The sequence below is a fragment of the Podarcis cretensis genome (assembly GCF_951804945.1).
Source record: "Podarcis cretensis genome assembly, chromosome: 13".
Classification (NCBI taxonomy): Eukaryota; Metazoa; Chordata; class Lepidosauria; order Squamata; family Lacertidae; genus Podarcis; species Podarcis cretensis.
The window spans coordinates 37,639,613-37,657,817 of record NC_137182.1 but is presented as its reverse complement, the minus strand read 5'-3'; the positions used below and the strand labels follow the sequence as shown (position 1 = coordinate 37,657,817).

At 45.7% G+C, this 18,205-nt stretch overlaps 2 protein-coding genes across 6 annotated transcripts in view; both read left to right on the top strand.

The window, feature by feature from the left end:
• The window catches only part of LOC307201325 (T-cell-interacting, activating receptor on myeloid cells protein 1-like), a 56,704-nt gene that overhangs the window by 31,376 nt on the left and 7,123 nt on the right, over positions 1-18,205 (top strand). Inside the window, exon 1 of one of the 2 annotated variants that reach the window (XM_079950412.1) lies at positions 16,589-18,147. The exons of the other annotated variant lie outside the window; for it this stretch is intronic. Within the exon in view, the coding sequence (XP_079806538.1) occupies positions 17,985-18,147 (163 nt within the window). The 5' untranslated portion in view covers positions 16,589-17,984. Of the gene's footprint in view, positions 1-16,588; positions 18,148-18,205 lie in introns of those variants that run through there. 2 annotated transcript variants of the gene reach the window in all.
• Positions 278-10,846, top strand: LOC307201328 (uncharacterized protein). 4 transcript variants are annotated; one of them, XM_079950418.1, is made up of 7 exons: positions 281-480; positions 608-643; positions 1,599-1,886; positions 4,800-4,889; positions 7,244-7,348; positions 9,485-9,522; positions 10,287-10,846. In XM_079950418.1, the coding sequence occupies exons 1-7, from the start codon at positions 348-350 to the stop codon at positions 10,443-10,445; spliced, it is 849 nt and encodes a 282-aa protein (XP_079806544.1). In that variant the 5' UTR covers positions 281-347; the 3' UTR covers positions 10,446-10,846. The 4 variants fall into 4 exon arrangements, with proteins under 4 accessions (XP_079806545.1, XP_079806547.1, XP_079806544.1 ...); XM_079950419.1 differs by lacking the exon at positions 4,800-4,889 and having other exon boundaries at positions 278-480; XM_079950421.1 differs by lacking the exon at positions 9,485-9,522 and having other exon boundaries at positions 280-480; positions 10,287-10,417.

Here is an 18,205-nt window from a genome sequence, read left to right as displayed (position 1 = left end):
TATAATTATCAGTGATATACGGATAAAATAAGCATATTTATAAAATGAGCATACATAGCTAATTATATGCCTGGATATTCTTGCTGAAATAGAGAAGGTTTTTTTACCTAGTGTCTAAAACATTTTGGCCAGGGTGTCTGCTTAGTGTTAATAGAAGTAGTGAAAGATCCTTCTGCCTACCTCCCTGGGTGTATCGGAAAACACATGATCATATCTATGCTGATTTTGCAGCATATGACTGCAGTGTGGAGGGGGAAAAGGGAAGTGTTTGCAAGGCACTTCCAATGCTGCTAAGTTGTGCATTTTAAGTACATGAACTTCATGGGCAAGAACTGTGTTGCAGAGCCATGTTGCATTTCAGACCCTGCAGCCTCCCTCGAAGATCTTCATTCCAGGGACAGCACACATCTTGGGGGACACTGGACCACAGGGCTAGGCGGCCCTTCATCATGAGGCTCTCTTTCAACATCCTCTTTATCGGTTGGTATCTCAGATGAAAGGGTGAAGGGACTGGGGGTTGTGCAACGGCCGGGTGGAAGGACCGGAGACCCAGTTGTGGTTCCTGCTGCTCAGCTACATTGCGCTAATGCAATCATCTCCTTTCCAGGATTCCTGCTGGTTGGACAGTGGCAGATCTCTGGGGGTGAGTCTCTTCGGGTGATAAATATGAACATGGGCCCAGGGGGAGATGGATGGGGGGCAGAATGGGAGCTAACTGTAATGATTTTCCCCAACCAAATCCGATTTCCTGACATCTGCATGATAACAACAGAGGCCTACCAAACGTTCTCTGATCTATACAAATATTAAATGTCCAGGAACATCCCATCCAAATTGATTTCGAGGTTAACTTGTAGGAATAAAGCCCTCAATGGCTTGAGACTCGGGACCTGAAGGTATGCTTCCTGCCATGCTGACGTATCTGAGGACTGAGATTAGAAGGGATGTGGAGGATGATATATTCCTGCCATTTTAAAAGCACTGTGTTATATAGACTGCTGGTGTTTGTTTCTTCTTTTCTGCAAGTCACCCTGGAGAGAGACATAGAAATCTCCCAGTATGTTTTCAAGCACAATTCAAAGTGTTGATGTTGACCTTTAAAGCCCTAAATGGCCTCAGCCCAGTATACCTGAAGGAGAGTCTCCACCCCCACCGTTCAGCCCAGACACTGATGTCCAGCTCCGAGGGCCTTCTGGCAGTTCCCTCCCTGTGAGACGTGAGGTTACAGGGAACCAGGCAGAGTGGCGCCCACCCTGTGGAATGCCCTCCCTTCTGATGTCAAGGAAATAAACAACTATCTAACTTTTAGAAGACATTTGAAGGCAGCCCTGTTTAGGGAAGTTGTTAATGTTTGATGTTTTATTGTGCTTTTAATTTTGTTGGGAGTCGCCCAGAGTGGCTGAGGGAATCCAGTTAGATGGGTGGGGTATAAATATTATTATTATTATTATTAATCAATTTATTCAACAAAAACGGGTGTTCTGTGGACCTTGACCCTCTGATCAAAGCTTTGGTATCCTCAGAGCATGCAAATGTCTCCCACCTTTGTAGATGTTCCACCTTCCAAATCTCAGCCTTATTCTCCTTCTTTGATCTAGGACAATATAACTCAAAACCTTCCATCTCAAAGGGTCCCATAAATGTCAACCTGGGGGGAGATATCAACTTGGAGTGCAAAAGTGGCTACCATCAATCTGCACGACACTTTCTGTACAAAGGAGATTCAGACCATTCTGCTTCAGCAACTCAGAAGATAGAAAAGGATGCAATTGTATTTCACATTTCCAATGCCAAAGAATCAAATGCCGGAATCTACCGATGTAAATATTGCCACAACGAAAACATGTGCTCAGATTTCAGTGCTGGTGTCCAAGTCAACATAAAAGGTGAGAGCCAGGCTGAATCCTGATACGCCGTTCCCCCAAATGACACATAAAATGAGACTTTATATCTCCCACATGTATAAATCATGGGGGGGGGGGACTACTTTTACTAAAGCAACCTTTGCTAACCTGGTGCCCTCCATGTGTTTTGGTCTACAACTCTGTATGGGCAATTTATCCGGAAGATATTTGTATTTTAAGGAGATAGTGCTCTAACATGGTTTCCTTTCCTGCCTCTGTTTGCTTCCCCCTCTCTAAGCTCTTTGATGGTTGAAGAACATCCTTTAATTTCCTAGTCCTAATCTGTTGGAAGGAAGTGATATTGCTGGGTACCTTCTTTTGATGTTGGACATTGCTTTAAGAAAGTGAGGCATTGGGAGAGGTGGCTAATGAATAATCTGTACGTAGCTAATAGCACGTAGGCGGTCAGGCAAACCACACAGGTTAGCTATCTATAAATTGGATAAATGGACATAAATCTAACATCAGGAATCACAAGACAGAGAAACCAGTAGGAGAACACATCAACCTCCCAGGACATTCTATACAAGATCTCAAAGTAGCTGTCTTATTACGAAAGAATTTCAGAAATAGACTGGAAAGAGAAGTTGCTGAATTGCAACTTATTACCAGACTTAAAACCACGGAGAGACCTGGTCTGAATAGAGAGATTGGATTCTTATCTCATTACAGGGCACCTTGGGTTACATACGCTTCAGGTTACATACATTTCAGGTTACAGACTCCGCTAACCCAGAAATATTACCTCGGGTTAAGAACTTTGCTTCAGGATGAGAACAGAAATCGCATGGCGGCAGCAGGAGGCCCCATTAGCTAAAGTGGTGCTTCAGGTTAAGAACAGTTTCAGGTTAAGAACAGACCTCCGGAACGAATTAAGTTCTTAACCCGAGGTACCACTGTATACATGACAAAGCTATTCTTAGCCATCCCACCCCTTGCTTTTTCCTGTAAGACCTATTGCAGTCGTTAAGAGTCGTCAACAGGCTCATCACAGCTATCTGCCAATCACCCATTCCCACCACCCTTCTGAGTAATACCCCTCCCCACCCTCTCACTATATACAAGGGTCTGGTGACTTTTGTTTCAGTGTATTTGAAGAAGTGTGCATGCACACGAAAGCTCATACCCAGAACAAACTTAGTTGGTCTCTAAGGTGCTGCTGGAAAGGATCTTTTTATTTTGTTTCGACTGTGGGCATAGTGTTAGGGAGAAGCTTGTGCACGGACTGATGGCCGTGGGGCCGTGCAACCTGCGGCTACCTGGGGGGTGGTCACTTCACCACTTCTTTAGGGTTTCCAAGTAGCAGATCGAAGTGCTTGCTTGGTATGTACAGTATTTTTCGCTCTATAAGACGCACCAGACCATAAGATCGCAGCTCAGCAATCCCACTTGATGTCCCGGCTTATGGGATAGCCATGCACAGCCTCTCCTGGGCAGCGGGATGAAGGCTCCTGTTGCCCGGGAAAGGCTGAGCGTGGCTAAGGCTCCCCCAAGAGCTGTGCTCCCTTTAAAGAGTGCATGGAGCGTGTGTGCGGCTCTTTAAAGGGAGTGCTGAGCAGAGCCTCCCGCCTGCATTCGCTCCATAAGACGCACACACATTTCCCCTTACTTTTTAGGAGGGGAAAAGTGTGTCTTATAGAGTGAAAAATACAGTATATATTGCTTGCTGTTTAGAATAAAATCTTTAATCTTCTCACTCACTTGTGTTTGTCTTGCCTCTGAATCTCAATTAAAAGAACCACCTTGTATTTGGCAAGACAAACTCCCATCAGCCTCAGTCAGCAGAGCCTGCTTGGAGTTTCAGTCCAAAACATCTGGAGGGCACCAGGTTGGCAAAGGCTGGGCTAAACTCTACATTGGACTTCAGGGTCTCTCTCCTGCTTTGCATCCCACTTACATGTCTTGGCAATTTTCATGAATGAAGGCAATTCTCAGTGGCTGGTTTTAGCAGGAGCAGTCTTGCATGCATGCCTTTGAAAAAGTGTTACAAAGCATTCTAAAAAAAGAAAAAGAAAGGCATTTACAGTTAAAAACAATTATTTCATCTCAAGATTGCCCTGTAACAGTGCTCTTCAGCCACCAAATGTTTTAGAATTCCTCCTGAAAGTTCATGATTTTGGGGACAGGGTGTTGGGTGGCTTTGGAGGGCAGGATGTGATACTATCTTATTAGTTATCTGTCCTCTTGCTCACTTGTGTGAGTTAAACATCTAGTTAAAGGTAAAGGTAAAAAGGGACCCCTGACCATTAGGTCCATTAGGTCCTGGCGAACCAGAGCAGCACACGGAAACGCCGTTTACCTTCCCACCGGAGTCGTACCTATTTATCTACTTGCACTTTGACATGCTTTCAAACTGCTAGGTGGGCAGGAGCAGGGACCAAGCAACAGGAGCTCACCCCTTTGTGGGGATTCGAACTGCTGACCTTTTGATCAGCAAGTCCTAGGCTCTGTGGTTTAACCCACAGCGCCACCCATGTCCCAACGAACATCTAGTTAGCAGAGTTTAAATTTACCTTTTGCAGCATGAACTGTGGAAGCTTCTGGGACACGGTTGCTTAACTTTATTAGTAATTATCCAGGATGCTTCAGCAGATTGGATCTTCTCCTTTTTATCCCTCTACACAAAATAAACACAGAGAAGTCTGTCATGTAGGAATAAAAATAGATTTTACTTACATAAAGCTTCAGGCTCGATAGAAGCAGACAGTAGCAGTGAAAGCAAGTCAGGCAGAATCTACTCGTATGTTACAAAAATACATGGTAAAGATAAAAATGGAGTCTCTGCTCCATCTTTTCTCTTCCCCCATAGCTTGCAAATCATTCCCATTTCACAGAGCCAGACTACTGCATAAAAATCAAAGGATTAAACATTGCTTTTCCTCTCTTTTCCCCTAGGGACAGCTAATCCCAAGCCTTCCATTTCAGTGAGCCCAACTGATGCACAAAATGAAGTTTGGGAAAAGGGAGAGAATATGAAAAAATCAGGTTTGTCATCCCTACATTAGAAGCACCATCGTAGATGGTAAAATAAAAATGGTAGAACAGCAGTAGGAAACAATTTTCTCTTCCCCCGCGCGGGGTCTAACCCCTTAGTTATGCTTTGGGTAAGAGGAAGCCTTAGTACCCAACTATTGGGAAGATAATTTCATCAACAAACAATTTGCGACAGAGAGTTGCTTTGCTTCCCCACTATTTCCGAGGCACCTCAATATTTTTGCTACATTTCTTTCATTCTCCTATTTCCCCTGCTTCCAGTGGAGTAGCTAGCCGCTCAGGTACCTGGTGCAGGGGCGTGTCCTGCAGCTGGGGGCGGAGCCTCTCTGCTGCCCCCCCCCCAGCTGCAGGGCGGCTGAGGGAGAGGCAGTAGGTAGAAGAAAGTCCCACACTGCCATTTCAGGCAGCACGGAACCTGCAGGCGCCTAAGCCACCATGTCACTCCTAAAAAGTTTCGTGAGCCCAATTATTATTATTTTTAATTCATTTTGTCACTCCCCCCTCAGTGATGACACCTGGGGTGGACCTCACCCCCCTTCTTCTGCCACTGCCTGCCTCCCACTGCTTTCTCTCCGTCATTATCTATATTCATCCTGCCTGACACTTCCTCTCTCGTTCTGCTTCCCTTTTCCTCCATCTTGTTCTGTTTATTTTGGTGACACAACATCTGGGGGAGGCGTGGCCACTGCTTTTGCAGAGGGAGGGAGGAGCTGAAAATAAATCTTGGGAGGAACAGGATGCTTAGTCTGCATCAGCAAGAGAGCCAGTGTGGTGTAGTGGTTAAGAGTGGTGGACTCGTAATCTGGTGAACCGGGTTCGCGTCTCCGCTCCTCCACATGCAGCTGCTGGGTGACCTTGGGCCAGTCACACTTCTCTGAAGTCTCTCAGCCCCACTCACCTCACAGAGTGTTGTGGGGAAGGAAGGGAAAGGAGAATGTTAGCCACTTTGAGACTCCTTCGGGTAGTGATAAGGCGGGATATCAAATCCAAACTACTACTACTACTACTACTACTCTTCTTCTTCTTCTTCTTCTTCTTCTTCTTCTTCTTCTTCTTCATTAAAGAACTGAACATGCTTGCAGCTGAGCTCAGGTCAGTGGGAGATGTAGGTATCCAGAGAAGGAAGGAAGCCCATTTCAATGTTTTCTTGAGTATACTTCGGACATGTAGAGTATATAATGGCATTTGCCATTCTTACATATGATTGTGCACACTAGCAATGGAAATCTCCAGGGCTGTGTATAGTTTTTCTTTACAAACAAATGCACACAACCTACACCGGGGTCAGCAAGGTTTATCTTGCCTGGGCCAGATCGGTTCCGAGGGAGATCCCTCTGTGGGCCTGATCACGCGCACCCACAATTTTCGGCATCTGCACAGATGTGGTTTTCGGCATCTACACGTGCGCAGACGTGCTTTTCAGCGCTGCAGACATGCTTTTTGGCACTGTAGAAGTGAGTCCCCGCACCGCGCTGCAAGTCATGAGCCGGTCAAACGACCTCCACGGGCTGCTTCCGGCCCATGAGCCTTAGATTGGTGACCCCTGACCTACACCAATAATATTATTATAGGTTTTTTGTGGGGGAAACCCCTCAAACCCTAGAAATTAATGAATGGTAGGATTTTGATTACTTGGGATATGAATGGAGAATACAATCTGCAGAGGAATTCCTGGGCTTGCCTATGCAAAAATGACCTGGCCAAGCTAGGGCCATTAAGAAACAATACAGGGCCATTGAGAGCCATTGGCAATGCAAGAGAACTCCCCCCCCCCCACTTGCCCTGAGGTGTGAACAGCGACTAGGAGTCTGGAAGGCTGACAGGGTAACAAACTGGGATCCATCTTGGGCAGGCTGGCTGAAGGCTGGCAGAGAGAGATGCCTTATATTCCATGGCTGTACTGCTGTGTAGGACAACCTCCTCTTGGAATGACCAAGCATGCTGATGTCCCATGCACACACGGCGCGGTGACGTCGGCACACCCCAGGCACCCACTATCACTGGGGCAAGGTGGCGCACCTGGCAGCAGTGACGGGTGAACCCTGTCACCCCTCCATGGGTTGGTTGCTGGTCAAACATGGCTAGCATATAGGGGAAGGTGTATGAGAGGCAGAAAGTGAGACAGAGAAGAGAAGAGAATCGTGATGTGTAGTAGAATGAATGGAAGGGCTTTGCCAAAAGGGATATGGAAATGCCTGCAAAGGAAGGGGGGGGCTACATGGAGGCTGGAGAGATAGATAAAATAGCAGAACAATAATTTTGGGTAGCCTCTGGATGTGTCTGCGTGTGGTTTGGTAAGCACCAGCAGCATTCCAACTCGAGGTATCCTTTTCATGGTTTTACAGGTGGATATTCAATAGCCATGTGGGCAGGCATTGCTACCAGTGTTTTCCTTCTGGTCCTCCTCCTCCTGTTACTTGCCTTCATATTGTCCAAGAAAAGGAAAAAGGGTGAGTGAGCTTCTGGGTGGGTTGCTTCACAACAGCTGTGGTTAAAAGGTGCTAAGTCTTTCCATCCTGTGCCCCTTAAAGTCCCACATGAAAAGATATATTTAAATATGTTCCAAAGCTGCTGTTAGGGAGAAAAGGCTTCTCTTAAAAACAAACCAACAACAACAACAACAACAACAACAACAACAACGACTTTTATCCCTTATAGTTGAGCAGATAGGTTTGAAGGTTTTGGGGTGATGTCTGGTGAAATCTCAAAAGCTGGTGGGTGGGCATGAGCAAAGCAAAATTTCTTATTATTATTATTACGTATTTATTTACGTAATATTTGTTAACTAATGAACAAACAAAAGTAAGATGCATGTGATAAATAATAGCACAAAATTGACAGCACACACACCAAGTGCCAGTACAATGGATTTAATACAGTGATCTAACAGAAGAGTTATAAATTCTACCCCTTTATTGGATGATCTTTCTGGGTTGTTTTATGATGGTCCTTTTACTGTTGATTTCCATGTAACCAACCACACATTATTATTATTATTATTATTACTACCATCAGTGTAGTAGTAGAATCCCGTAGAAGTAGTACTCTTTCCCCACCCCCCACTGCCTCTTCGTTCATCTTCAATCTTGGGTGGTTGGGAGCCAATCTGTGGGAAGCTTTATCATCCAACTTCCTCTCAGTGACTGCCTGGTTGGCTCAGCTCTCCTTACCCTCAAGACAGCCCACTTTCAGGGCTTCCTTTAGCAGTGTTATCTATTGGGTTTAACACATTTAATGTTACAAGGCGCGTTCTAACCAATTGTATAAGTGTTGGTAGACGAACGTTCTAATGGCAAGTAAGCGCATGCACTTTCAACTGTCAACTGTCAACGGTCAGTTCATGCTCGGCATTATTATTGTGTTGTCCAGTCAGTTCGGTTCTTGTTTTCCTATGAGTGAGCTGTTGTCACTGGCAAATGTTAAATAAACATAGTTGAGGAACTTATACTGCCTTGGGCTTCTGGCTTTTTCCAGAAAAAGCCGGGCTTGCAAGGCTTGCGGATAGCTTCCTGAAGCCTGGAGAGCGAGAGGGGTCGGTGCACACCGATGCCTCTCGCTCTCCAGGCTTCAGCGAAAGCCTGCATTCGCCCCATAGGACGCACACACATTTCCCCTTCATTTTTGGAGGAGGGAAAGTGCGTCCTATAGGGCGAAAAATACAGTAGGTACTGCTCCGGCGGGAAGGTAAACAGCGTTTCCATGCGCTGCTCTGGTTCGCCAGAAGCGGCTTAGTCATGCTGGCCACGTGACCCAGAAGCTGTAGCCGGCTTCCTCGGCCAAGAAAAAGAGATGAGTGCCGCAACCCCAGAGTCAGTCATGACTGGACCTAATGGTCAGGGGTCCCTTTACCTTTAATATTGCTTCCACCACATTTCCCATGTTGCAGAGGAGGCCATTGGCTTCTAACCACCACCATCCCCCCCACCATCAGATCCAGAATTAGGATAGCAATCTTTGTGGTGAAAAATAGGAGTGCATTTCTTATATCTGTTACATATGATTTGCCTCTCTCTTCCTGCATTTTATGTCAATTTACAGCAGAACATGGTGGGTGTGCTGTTGATTTTTGTCATTATGACTTCATTATATACTATAAAGGATTTGTCTTATCTTTTTTACCAGTTGTATTCACATGATTCAGAACAACACCTTTTGACAGTCAATATCCCATTATCTGTGCGATACGTTTCAGCACATTTAAAGAAAAAGAAAAAGTCTTCATGCCATTGAAGAAAATCATTATTTTAGCTTCCTTAGTAGTGAATGTTTTCAGTATAAGGTTACCAGATTTTTTTCAGTATAAGGTTACCAGATTTTTTTCAATGAATCCAGGGACACTTTTCAACTGCAATTGAGTTTGTATGGGGACTGATTTGTAAATCTGGGGACTGTCCCCGGGAAACGGGGACGTCTGGTAACCTTAGTCAAGTAAGAGAGATGAATTGGGTGGCTTCCTCTATCCAGACAAGGGTCTTGGAGGTTGTACTATATGGGCCAGTGAGTGGGGTGTTGGTGGTAGCAGCATCCATAACTTCAATCTGAAACCAACTGGGTGAAGAATCTCACAGTATGTCTCTGCTCTACAGGTTCCATGGCCAATGACCAAGCTCAACAAGTGAACATAGTAAGAAACATTCCTATGAAACAAAACATTTAAAACTGTAAACCTGGTGGGAGGGAGACAGAACATAACATCAATGCAACATCCTCTGTCTGTCTAATTTATAGGGGATGTGGGTGGCACTGTGGTCTAAACCACAGAGCCTAGGGCTTACCGATCAGAAGGTTGGCTGTTCGAATCCCCGCAACAGGGTGAGCTCCCGTTGCTCGGTCCCAGCTCCTGCCCACTTAGCAGTTAGAAAGCACGTCAAAGTGCAAGTAGATAAATAGGTACCGCTCCGGCGGGAAGGTAAACGGCGTTTCCGTGCGCTGCTCTGGTTCGCCTTATGCTGGCCACATGACCCCTCGGCCAATAAAGCGAGATGAGTGCCGCAACCCCAGAGTCGGCCATGACTGGACCTAATGGTCAGGGGTCCCTTTACCTTTACCTTTACCTTTACAGGTGTTATTTGATTGGGTGTGGGGCAGAGGGCCAGATATCAACCTCCAGATCATTGGTTGGTATCCTTGGATGTCTTGAAATGGCTCTCCCAAATTCTTGAAGTTTCTCTGTAATAGGGATGGGATACCAGATTATTATTTTTTACTCCATCTCCCATCAGCCCCAGCCATCATTGCCAGTGGTCAGGGATGATGGGAGTTGTAGTCCAATCATGTCTGGAGGGTCGCAGGTGCCCTATTCCTGCTTGGCAGCACTCTCCTTTGTTTTTATTGTAACTCCAGCAGAGGGAATGGCAAGATTGCATCTCCTTCTTTTACCCTCCATAGCCCTTGCAGTCTGAGCCTGAAGAAGACCCTGATGGAGTTTCCTATGCTGTACTGAGCCACAGCTCATTGAAAACCAAACCAGCACCCGATGCTGATGGGATCCCTGAGTCGTGTACTTATGCAACAGTGGCCAAAGGCAGAACCAAGGAAGGCCAATAGGCAAGACGTCACAAAGGAATGCAGCCCTCAGACTGAAAAAGATTCCCTAACCCTGGCTGTACATCTTCCCTTCCTAATGGAGAATGGTTGAGAGCCAAAGACTCAAGGAAGGAAGGAAGGAAGGAAGGAAGGAAGGAAGGAAGGAAGGAAGGAAGGAAGGAAGGAAGGAACTAATAACCAATAACCAGCTGCCTTAAAGGAACATTTGGCATTGCCTCCCCGTGTAAATACATTTGTCCCAATAATCACATAATGCTTTTAAGATGTCTCTAATCGTTTTACTATAATGTATTACTTGGTTGTATTTTTCATTTTATTCATGACTATTTTGTATTCATGAGAATGAAAAGTGGTCTAGAAACAGTTTAAATAAATAATCTCCTTTTCTGGTTTTAGTGCAAGTTGTTGTTGTTGTTGTTGTTGTTAGTGCAATGTTAAATTCTAAATAACCCTGGACTATTGGGGGTTGCTAAAGACTCCTCTTTGTCCCTCATAGGAATTACTATGTACATAGTCCTCGAAGTTTATTGATAAGGTTGTTGTTGTTGTTTTTTGTCACTGTGTGACTGGAGACAATCTCTCAGGACTCATCTAGACCTATCCAATTGGAAAACCCAATCTTAAGTAACGAATTAGAGCAAATGTCAGCTGGGTTTTCAATGGATTGATATTTGCTCAAATTTATCCCCAAAATGTGGGGGTTTTTTCTGAGGAAAGTGGCAGGACAAGAGCAGAACCACTCTTGGATCGAGAGCTGGATGTGGACGTGGAAAGAGTATTTGGATAGTAGCATAGCTGGTTTGGTAGAGTAGGGTCGCTATTGTTGTACAAAATCACTATACCGCATGCACATATTGGGATGCACGTAGATAAATACATCTCACCCACAGAAATAGATAGCCATTTCTATAAATTCCACCATTCACTCATGAACCCCATTTTATACAACCTGGAGTATTATTCCTATGAAATCCCAAGCCATTAACTTACATTACAGACAGTGCCTCCACAGGCCACCAGCGTTACAGCATCCCGGTCATTTGACAGCGCTAACAAGCTAACTTGGCTTGTCTGTCAACGCTGTGGGGTGCCCAGTTGAAAGAGGAAGGTATTGATTTATGCCAGATAAGCTCTATCACTGGTTCTCCTATGCAATAAATGGAAACACACCTTTTTTAAAGAGGAAAATAGATGACAAAACGAATGGGAAGTTCTCCCCTCCCCCTTTGTGAACTTTTGCAGCTGATATAGATCCCTCTTTTGCCTGAAGCTACCCTGTAACCCAATAATAGATATTTGCAACTGTGTTTGGAATAGAATCACAAATGTAACTTAATTTTCAAACTGAAAGTCACTGTAACACATGCAAATCACAAATGTACGTTTATTTGCCAAGCTGATAGACATTGTAAACCCTCAAGGGAAACATTGAAACATATCTTCCTCTCGCTCAGCCTCCAGAAACATGAACTGTTTCTTTACCTCATCTTTACCTCATCTTGGCCTGGTATGTTAACAAGTCACAGTTTGACATAATATATTGGGTGCTTTACATCTGCAGGGACTCAATTTTCTTCTTGAGTTTCAATTCCACCCTCCGCTGTGCGGCGAGCACTGAACAACAACAACAACAACAACAACAACAACAATTTTTTATTTATACCCCGCCCTCCCCAGCCAGAGCCGGGCTCAGGGTGGCTAACACCAGTAAAATTACAATAAAAACATAATGGGGGGTTGGGAACCAATTTAAAATACAGGTTAAAAATACAATTTAAAATGCAGCCTGATTTTAATAGTAGCCCATAGATCAAAACCACAAGGGGAGGGAAACATAAGGGTCAGACTGAGTCCAAACCAAAGGCCAGGCAGAACAGCTCTGTCTTGCAGGCCCTGCGGAAAGATGTCAAGTCCCACAGGGCCCTAGTCTCTTGTGACAGAGCGTTCCACCAAGTCGGGGCCACTACTGAAAAGGCCCTGGCCCTAGTTGAGACCAACCTAACCACCTTGTGACTTGCGACCTCCAAAGTGTTGTCATTTGTGGACCTTAAGGTCCTCCGCGGGGCATACCAGGAGAGGCGGTCCCATAGGTACGTGGGTCCTAGGCAGCATAGGGCTTTAAAGGTCAAAACCAGCACCGTCAGCAGGAGGAGCATAAGTATTGTGGCAGCAGCGACAGAAGAGGCAGCTCCTTTTCTATTTAGAATCATAGAATCATAGAATCATAGAGTTGGAAGAGACCACAAGGGCCATCGAGTCCAACCCCCTGCCAAGCAGGAAACACCATCAGAGCACTCCTGACATATGGTTGTCAAGCCTCTGCTTAAAGACCTCCAAAGGAGGAGACTCCACCACACACCTTGGCAGCAAATTCCACTGTCGAACAGCTCTTACTGTCAGGAAGTTCTTCCTAATGTTTAGGTGGAATCTTTTTTCTTGTAGTTTGGAACCATTGCTCTGTGTCCGCTTCTCTGGAGCAGCAGAAAACAACCTTTCTCCCTCCTCTATGTGACATCCTTTTATATATTTGAACATGGCTATCATATCACCCCTTAACCTCCTCTTCTCCAGGCTAAACATGCCCAGCTCCCTTAGCCGTTCTTCATAAGGCATCGTTTCCAGGCCTTTGACCATTTTGGTTGCCCTCCTCTGGACACGTTCCAGTTTGTCAGTGTCCTTCTTGAACTGTGGTGCCCAGAACTGGACACAGTACTCCAGGTGAGGTCTGACCAGAGCACTATTACTTCCCTTGATCTAGATGCAATACTCCTATTGATGCAGCCCAGAATTGCATTGGCTTTTTTAGCTGCCGTGTCACACTGTTGGCTCATGTCAAGTTTGTGGTCAACCAACTAGATCCTTTTCACATGTACTGCTCTCAAGCCAGGTGTCACCCATCTTGTATTTGTGCCTCTCATTTTTTTGCCCAAGTGCAATACTTTACATTTCTCCCTATTAAAATTCATCTTGTTTGTTTTGGCCCAGTTCTCTAATCTGTCAAGGTCGTTTTGAAGTGTGATCCTGTCCTCTGGGGTGTTAGCCACCCCTCCCAGTTTGGTGTCATCTGCAAATTTGATCAGGATGCCCTTGAGTCCATCATCCAAGTCGTTGATAAAGATGTTGAATAAGACTGGGCCCAAGACAGAACCCTGTGGCACCCCACTAGTCACTCTTCTCCAGGATGAAGAGGAACCATTGATGAGCACCCTTTGGGTTCGGTCAGTCAGCCAGTTACAAATCCACTGAGTGGTAGCATAGTCAAGACCGCATTTTACCAGCTTCTTTACAAGAATATCATGGGGCACCTTGTCAAATGCCTTGCTGAAATCAAGGTAGGCTACATCCACTGCGTTCCCTTCATCTACCAGACTTGTAATTCTGTCAAAAAATGAGATCAGGTTAGTCTGACACGACTTATTTTTCAGAAATCCATGCTGACTATTGGTGATCACAGTATTCCTTTCTAGGTGCTCACAAACTGTTTGCTTAATGATCTGCTCCAGAATCTTCCTTCCACTTCTACCCACTAACCAGGTCATCAACATTGGTTAGGACCAGATCTAAAATGGCTGTTCCTCTTGTTGCTTCTCCCACTTTCTGGACAACGAAGTTGTCTGCAAGGCCAGTGAGGAATCTGTTTGACCTTATGCTCTTGGCTGAGTTTGACATCCAGCAAATATCCGGGTAATTGAAGTCCCCCATTACTACTATCTCCCTTCCTTTTGCATGCTTGGCCATCTGTTCCAGGAAGGCATCATCTATGTCCTCCGTTTGGCTTGGGGATCTATAGTAAACTCCCACAATGAGGTCCCTGTTATTCATCTCTCCCTTAATTTTGACCCAAATGCTCTCACTTTGGCTTTGAGGTTCTAAATCTTGGATCTCTTCACAGGTATACACATCCCTGACATATAATGCCACTCCTCCTCCTTTCTTGTCTGGTCTGTTTCTCTGAAACAGATTGTAACCCTCCATTATTACATTCCAGTCGTGGGACTTATCCCACCAGGTTTCAGTGATGCCTATTATGTCATATTTAGTTTGCTGTACCAAGAGCTCAAGTTCATCTTGTTTATTACCCATGCTTTGCGCATTAGTGTACAGACATTGAAGTCCATTAATCATTCCCCCGTGTCTCTTATTTAAGGATTTTTTCCTCCCACCACTAGGTCTGCGTGCTGTTTGCTCCATTTGGTCTATGACATTTGGATGATCATGTTCATCAATTGATAGACTCCTACCTTCAGGAGCACTGTCTTCCTCCCCCACATTAGTCAGTTTAAAGCCCTCCTGATGAGGTTTCTGAGATTTTTGGCAAAAACATTCCTCCCAACCGTTGTGAGGTGCAGCCCATCGCTTGCCAGAAGTCCATCTTCAAGAAACTGCAGTCCGTGATCTAAGAATCCAAACCGTTCCTGTTTACACCATTTGCGAAGCCAGCTGTTCACTTCCACTATTTTTCTCTCTCTCCCTGGGCCACGTCGTTCAACTGGGAGGACAGATGAGATGACAATTTGTGCATTTAATTGCTTCAATTTCCTGCCCAGAGCCTCATAGTCTCTTTTGATCTTCTGGAGGCTATTGCTTGCAGTGTCATTGGTTCCCACATGAACCAAGAGGAAGGGGTATTTGTCAGTGGGTTTTATGATTCCTTGTAGTCGTTCAGTTACATCTTGGATCTTAGCCCCGGGGAGACAGCACACTTCCCGAGACATCTTGTCAGGCCCACAGATCACTGCTTCTGTTCCCCTCAGTAGGGAATCCCCTATCACCACTACACGCCTCCTCTTAGGTTTGGTCGGGGTTCTTCCGTGATCTGTCCGTTCCAAGGTCGCCTGCACATTCCCTGAGGACTGACTTTGCTGCTCGTCTTCATATACCTGATCGACTGTAACGAGGGAGAGATCCTCAAATGGAGTCTGCTCTTCGTCTTCCATTCTAGGGGAGAGGACCTCAAAGCGATTGTGTATTTCTAAACAATCAGAGCGAACCCTGGGCCTCCTACTTCTTTGAGTCACGTTTCTCCATATATCTGGCTCCTGTGTTGGTGAACTAGCCTCCTTCTCAGGGGAGTCCCCTGTCTCCTCCTTGGTGGAGACGGTGTGCTCTGTTGCTTCCAAGAAGAGCTCCAGCTCTCAAATTCTTTGGAGCGTAGCCACACGTTCCTCCAGTTGCTGGACTTTGTCCTTTAAGAGGGCAATCAACATGCAATTGCTGCAGGTAAAGCTGCCTGCAACCTTTGGCAAGATGGCAAACATTGTGCAGGAACCGCAGGCGACTGCAGCTGTTCCCTCACTCTCCATCTTGAGAACGTGTCGTTGGGGCTGGCTACAGTGGTCCTCGATCATAAGAAGCGTGCAGACAGGACAAGTAACTCCCCCCAAAAAAACCCTAGGTCTCCCCCAACAAACGTTTGAGATTAGCTCCCCTAAATGTAAAGATAGATCAAATTGCGCGCGCCTGGCGGCGCGCGCGGCTGCCCTACAAGCTCTGATAAACTCCTCCCACAGCTCATCACCTACCTCAACAGAAACCCTGCCCCCTCTGACCTTTGCACAGGGAGAACAGCTAATCAGCCACAAGAAACACACACAGGAGAAAAACCCTTTTTGCTCCTTCTTCAGCCGCTGCCCTACAAGCTCTGATGATTTATTTGAAAGGGAAAGTGCAGCAGCAGCAGTGACCACAGCAAAGCTCTGGTCTTGGGCCACAATGTTTAGCCTCAGCATCCTGCTCTGAGGACATCCCCAGTATTTGAGTGTGGTCTGTCTTGCATCCACTTAGATGTGCAACTCTCTCTTCCTCTGTCCCAGTTCAAGAAATAGCTTTCTCTCTCTCTCTCTCTCTCTCTCTCTCTCTCTCTCTCTCTCTCCCCCCCCCCCCCCCGTTTCATTTCTGCCCTTACTGTTCTTTTTGGTTTCCTTAGCTCTAGTGCTATTCTTAGATTAATTACTGTCAGTGCTCAAAGGGGAAGGAAAAAAAGAAAACAGCCAGCCTTAGGAAATACCATCCTACCTCATTCGGCTTTGAGCTCTGATGAATACTTTCTTTGAATATTTTACTCTCCAACCTAGTGTGCCTTTTCCTTCCCATTCTTCCTTCCTGCACCCCATACTTTCAGACAGCAATCCTGCAGGAAAGGTCCTTTTCATTCGACTTATGTACGGTAGCCTGTCTCTGCCAGCAATTTCTGGGGAGTCTTTTTAAGCATCTCACATGCCTCAGGCACCAAAAAGCCCTCAGAGGTCTGATGGGAAGAGAGGGGAGTGGCAACAGCCAGACTTGGTCCCTCACCATCATCTGTTCCGTTGTTTGCCACCTGCCCTCAAGCTTGTGTCCAAAAGTGGCTCACAGAATATCAAGCAAACAGTAAGTACAGTGGTACCTCAGGTTAAGTACTTAATTCGTTCTGGAGGTCCGTTCATAACCTGAAACTGTTCTTAACCTGAAGCACCACTTTAGCTAACGGGGCCTCCTGCTGCTGCCACACCACCGGAGCACGATTTCTGTTCTCATCCTGAAGCAAAGTTCTTAAGCTGAGGTACTATTTCTGGGTTAGCGGAGTCTGTAACCTGAAGTGTATGTAACCTGAAGCGTATTTAACCTGAGGTACCACTGTACAACTCAAAACTACCTTATGCGAAACATAGAACTGTAGACTACAGTCGTACCTTGGAAGTCAAATGGAATCCGTTCCAGAACTCTGTTCAATTTCCAAAACATTTGGAAACCAAAGCGCTGCTTCTGATTGGCTGCAGGAAGCTCCTGCAGCCAATCAGAAGCTGCGGAAGCCCCGTTGGACATTCGGGTTCCAAAGAACATTTGCAAACCAGAACACTCACTGCCGGATTTGTGGTGTTTGGGAGCCCAAACGTCCAAGTACCAAGCCGTTAGGTATCCAAGGTACGACTGTATATACAAATATCTAGGTTTTATATTGACAGATTATCGCAGCTATCAAGAAAGAAGTTTGTTTAGTGGAATACCTCAAGCTGTTCTGCTTAGATTCATTTAACTTTATCCCCATTGGGGAAATGACAGCAAGGTGGTCTTTAAACACACACACACACAGAGGCAACTGTTGACTTCAGATAAATCTGTAGACCGTGAGGCTTCAGCCACAGATGTTTTCAATGCCATTTTGCCTAGAAACAATAGTCAGGCTGTGGAGCCCCTGGCAAAGGAGAAGACTGGGGTTCTGGTTATGAGAGTGGTTGTGTAGAGAAGGAAACTTCAGCAGCTGCAGCATTTTTTTGATGTGTGTTTACCAAAGTTCTCTTTTTTAATTTTTGATGTGTACTTACCAAAGTTCTCATGTTTTACACAGCTGTGACCATTATGGTAGTTACAACTTCCTTTTCTTACAGATGGCCACTCTCGTTTTTTGGGGTAGGGGGGAGGAGGAGCCACATCTTGAAAGATCAAAATGTGAGCAGCCAATAATGATCCTGGTCCTCAAGGCACATATCCAAGGTAGGGGGAAAAAGGGAAGTGGCTTGCGAGGCACTTCCAGCGCTGCTCAACTGTGCATCACAGAGTATGTGTACATCAAAGGGAAGAACAGTGTTGCAGAGCCATGTTGCAGCCTCCCTCCAAGATCTTCATTCCGGGGACAGCACACATCTTGGGGGACACAGGACACTGGACTACAGGGCTAGGCGGCCCTTCATCATGAGGCTCCCTTTCAACATCCTCTTTATCGGTTGGTATCTCAGATGAAATGGTGAAGGGACTGGGGGTTGTGCAACGGCCGGGTGGAA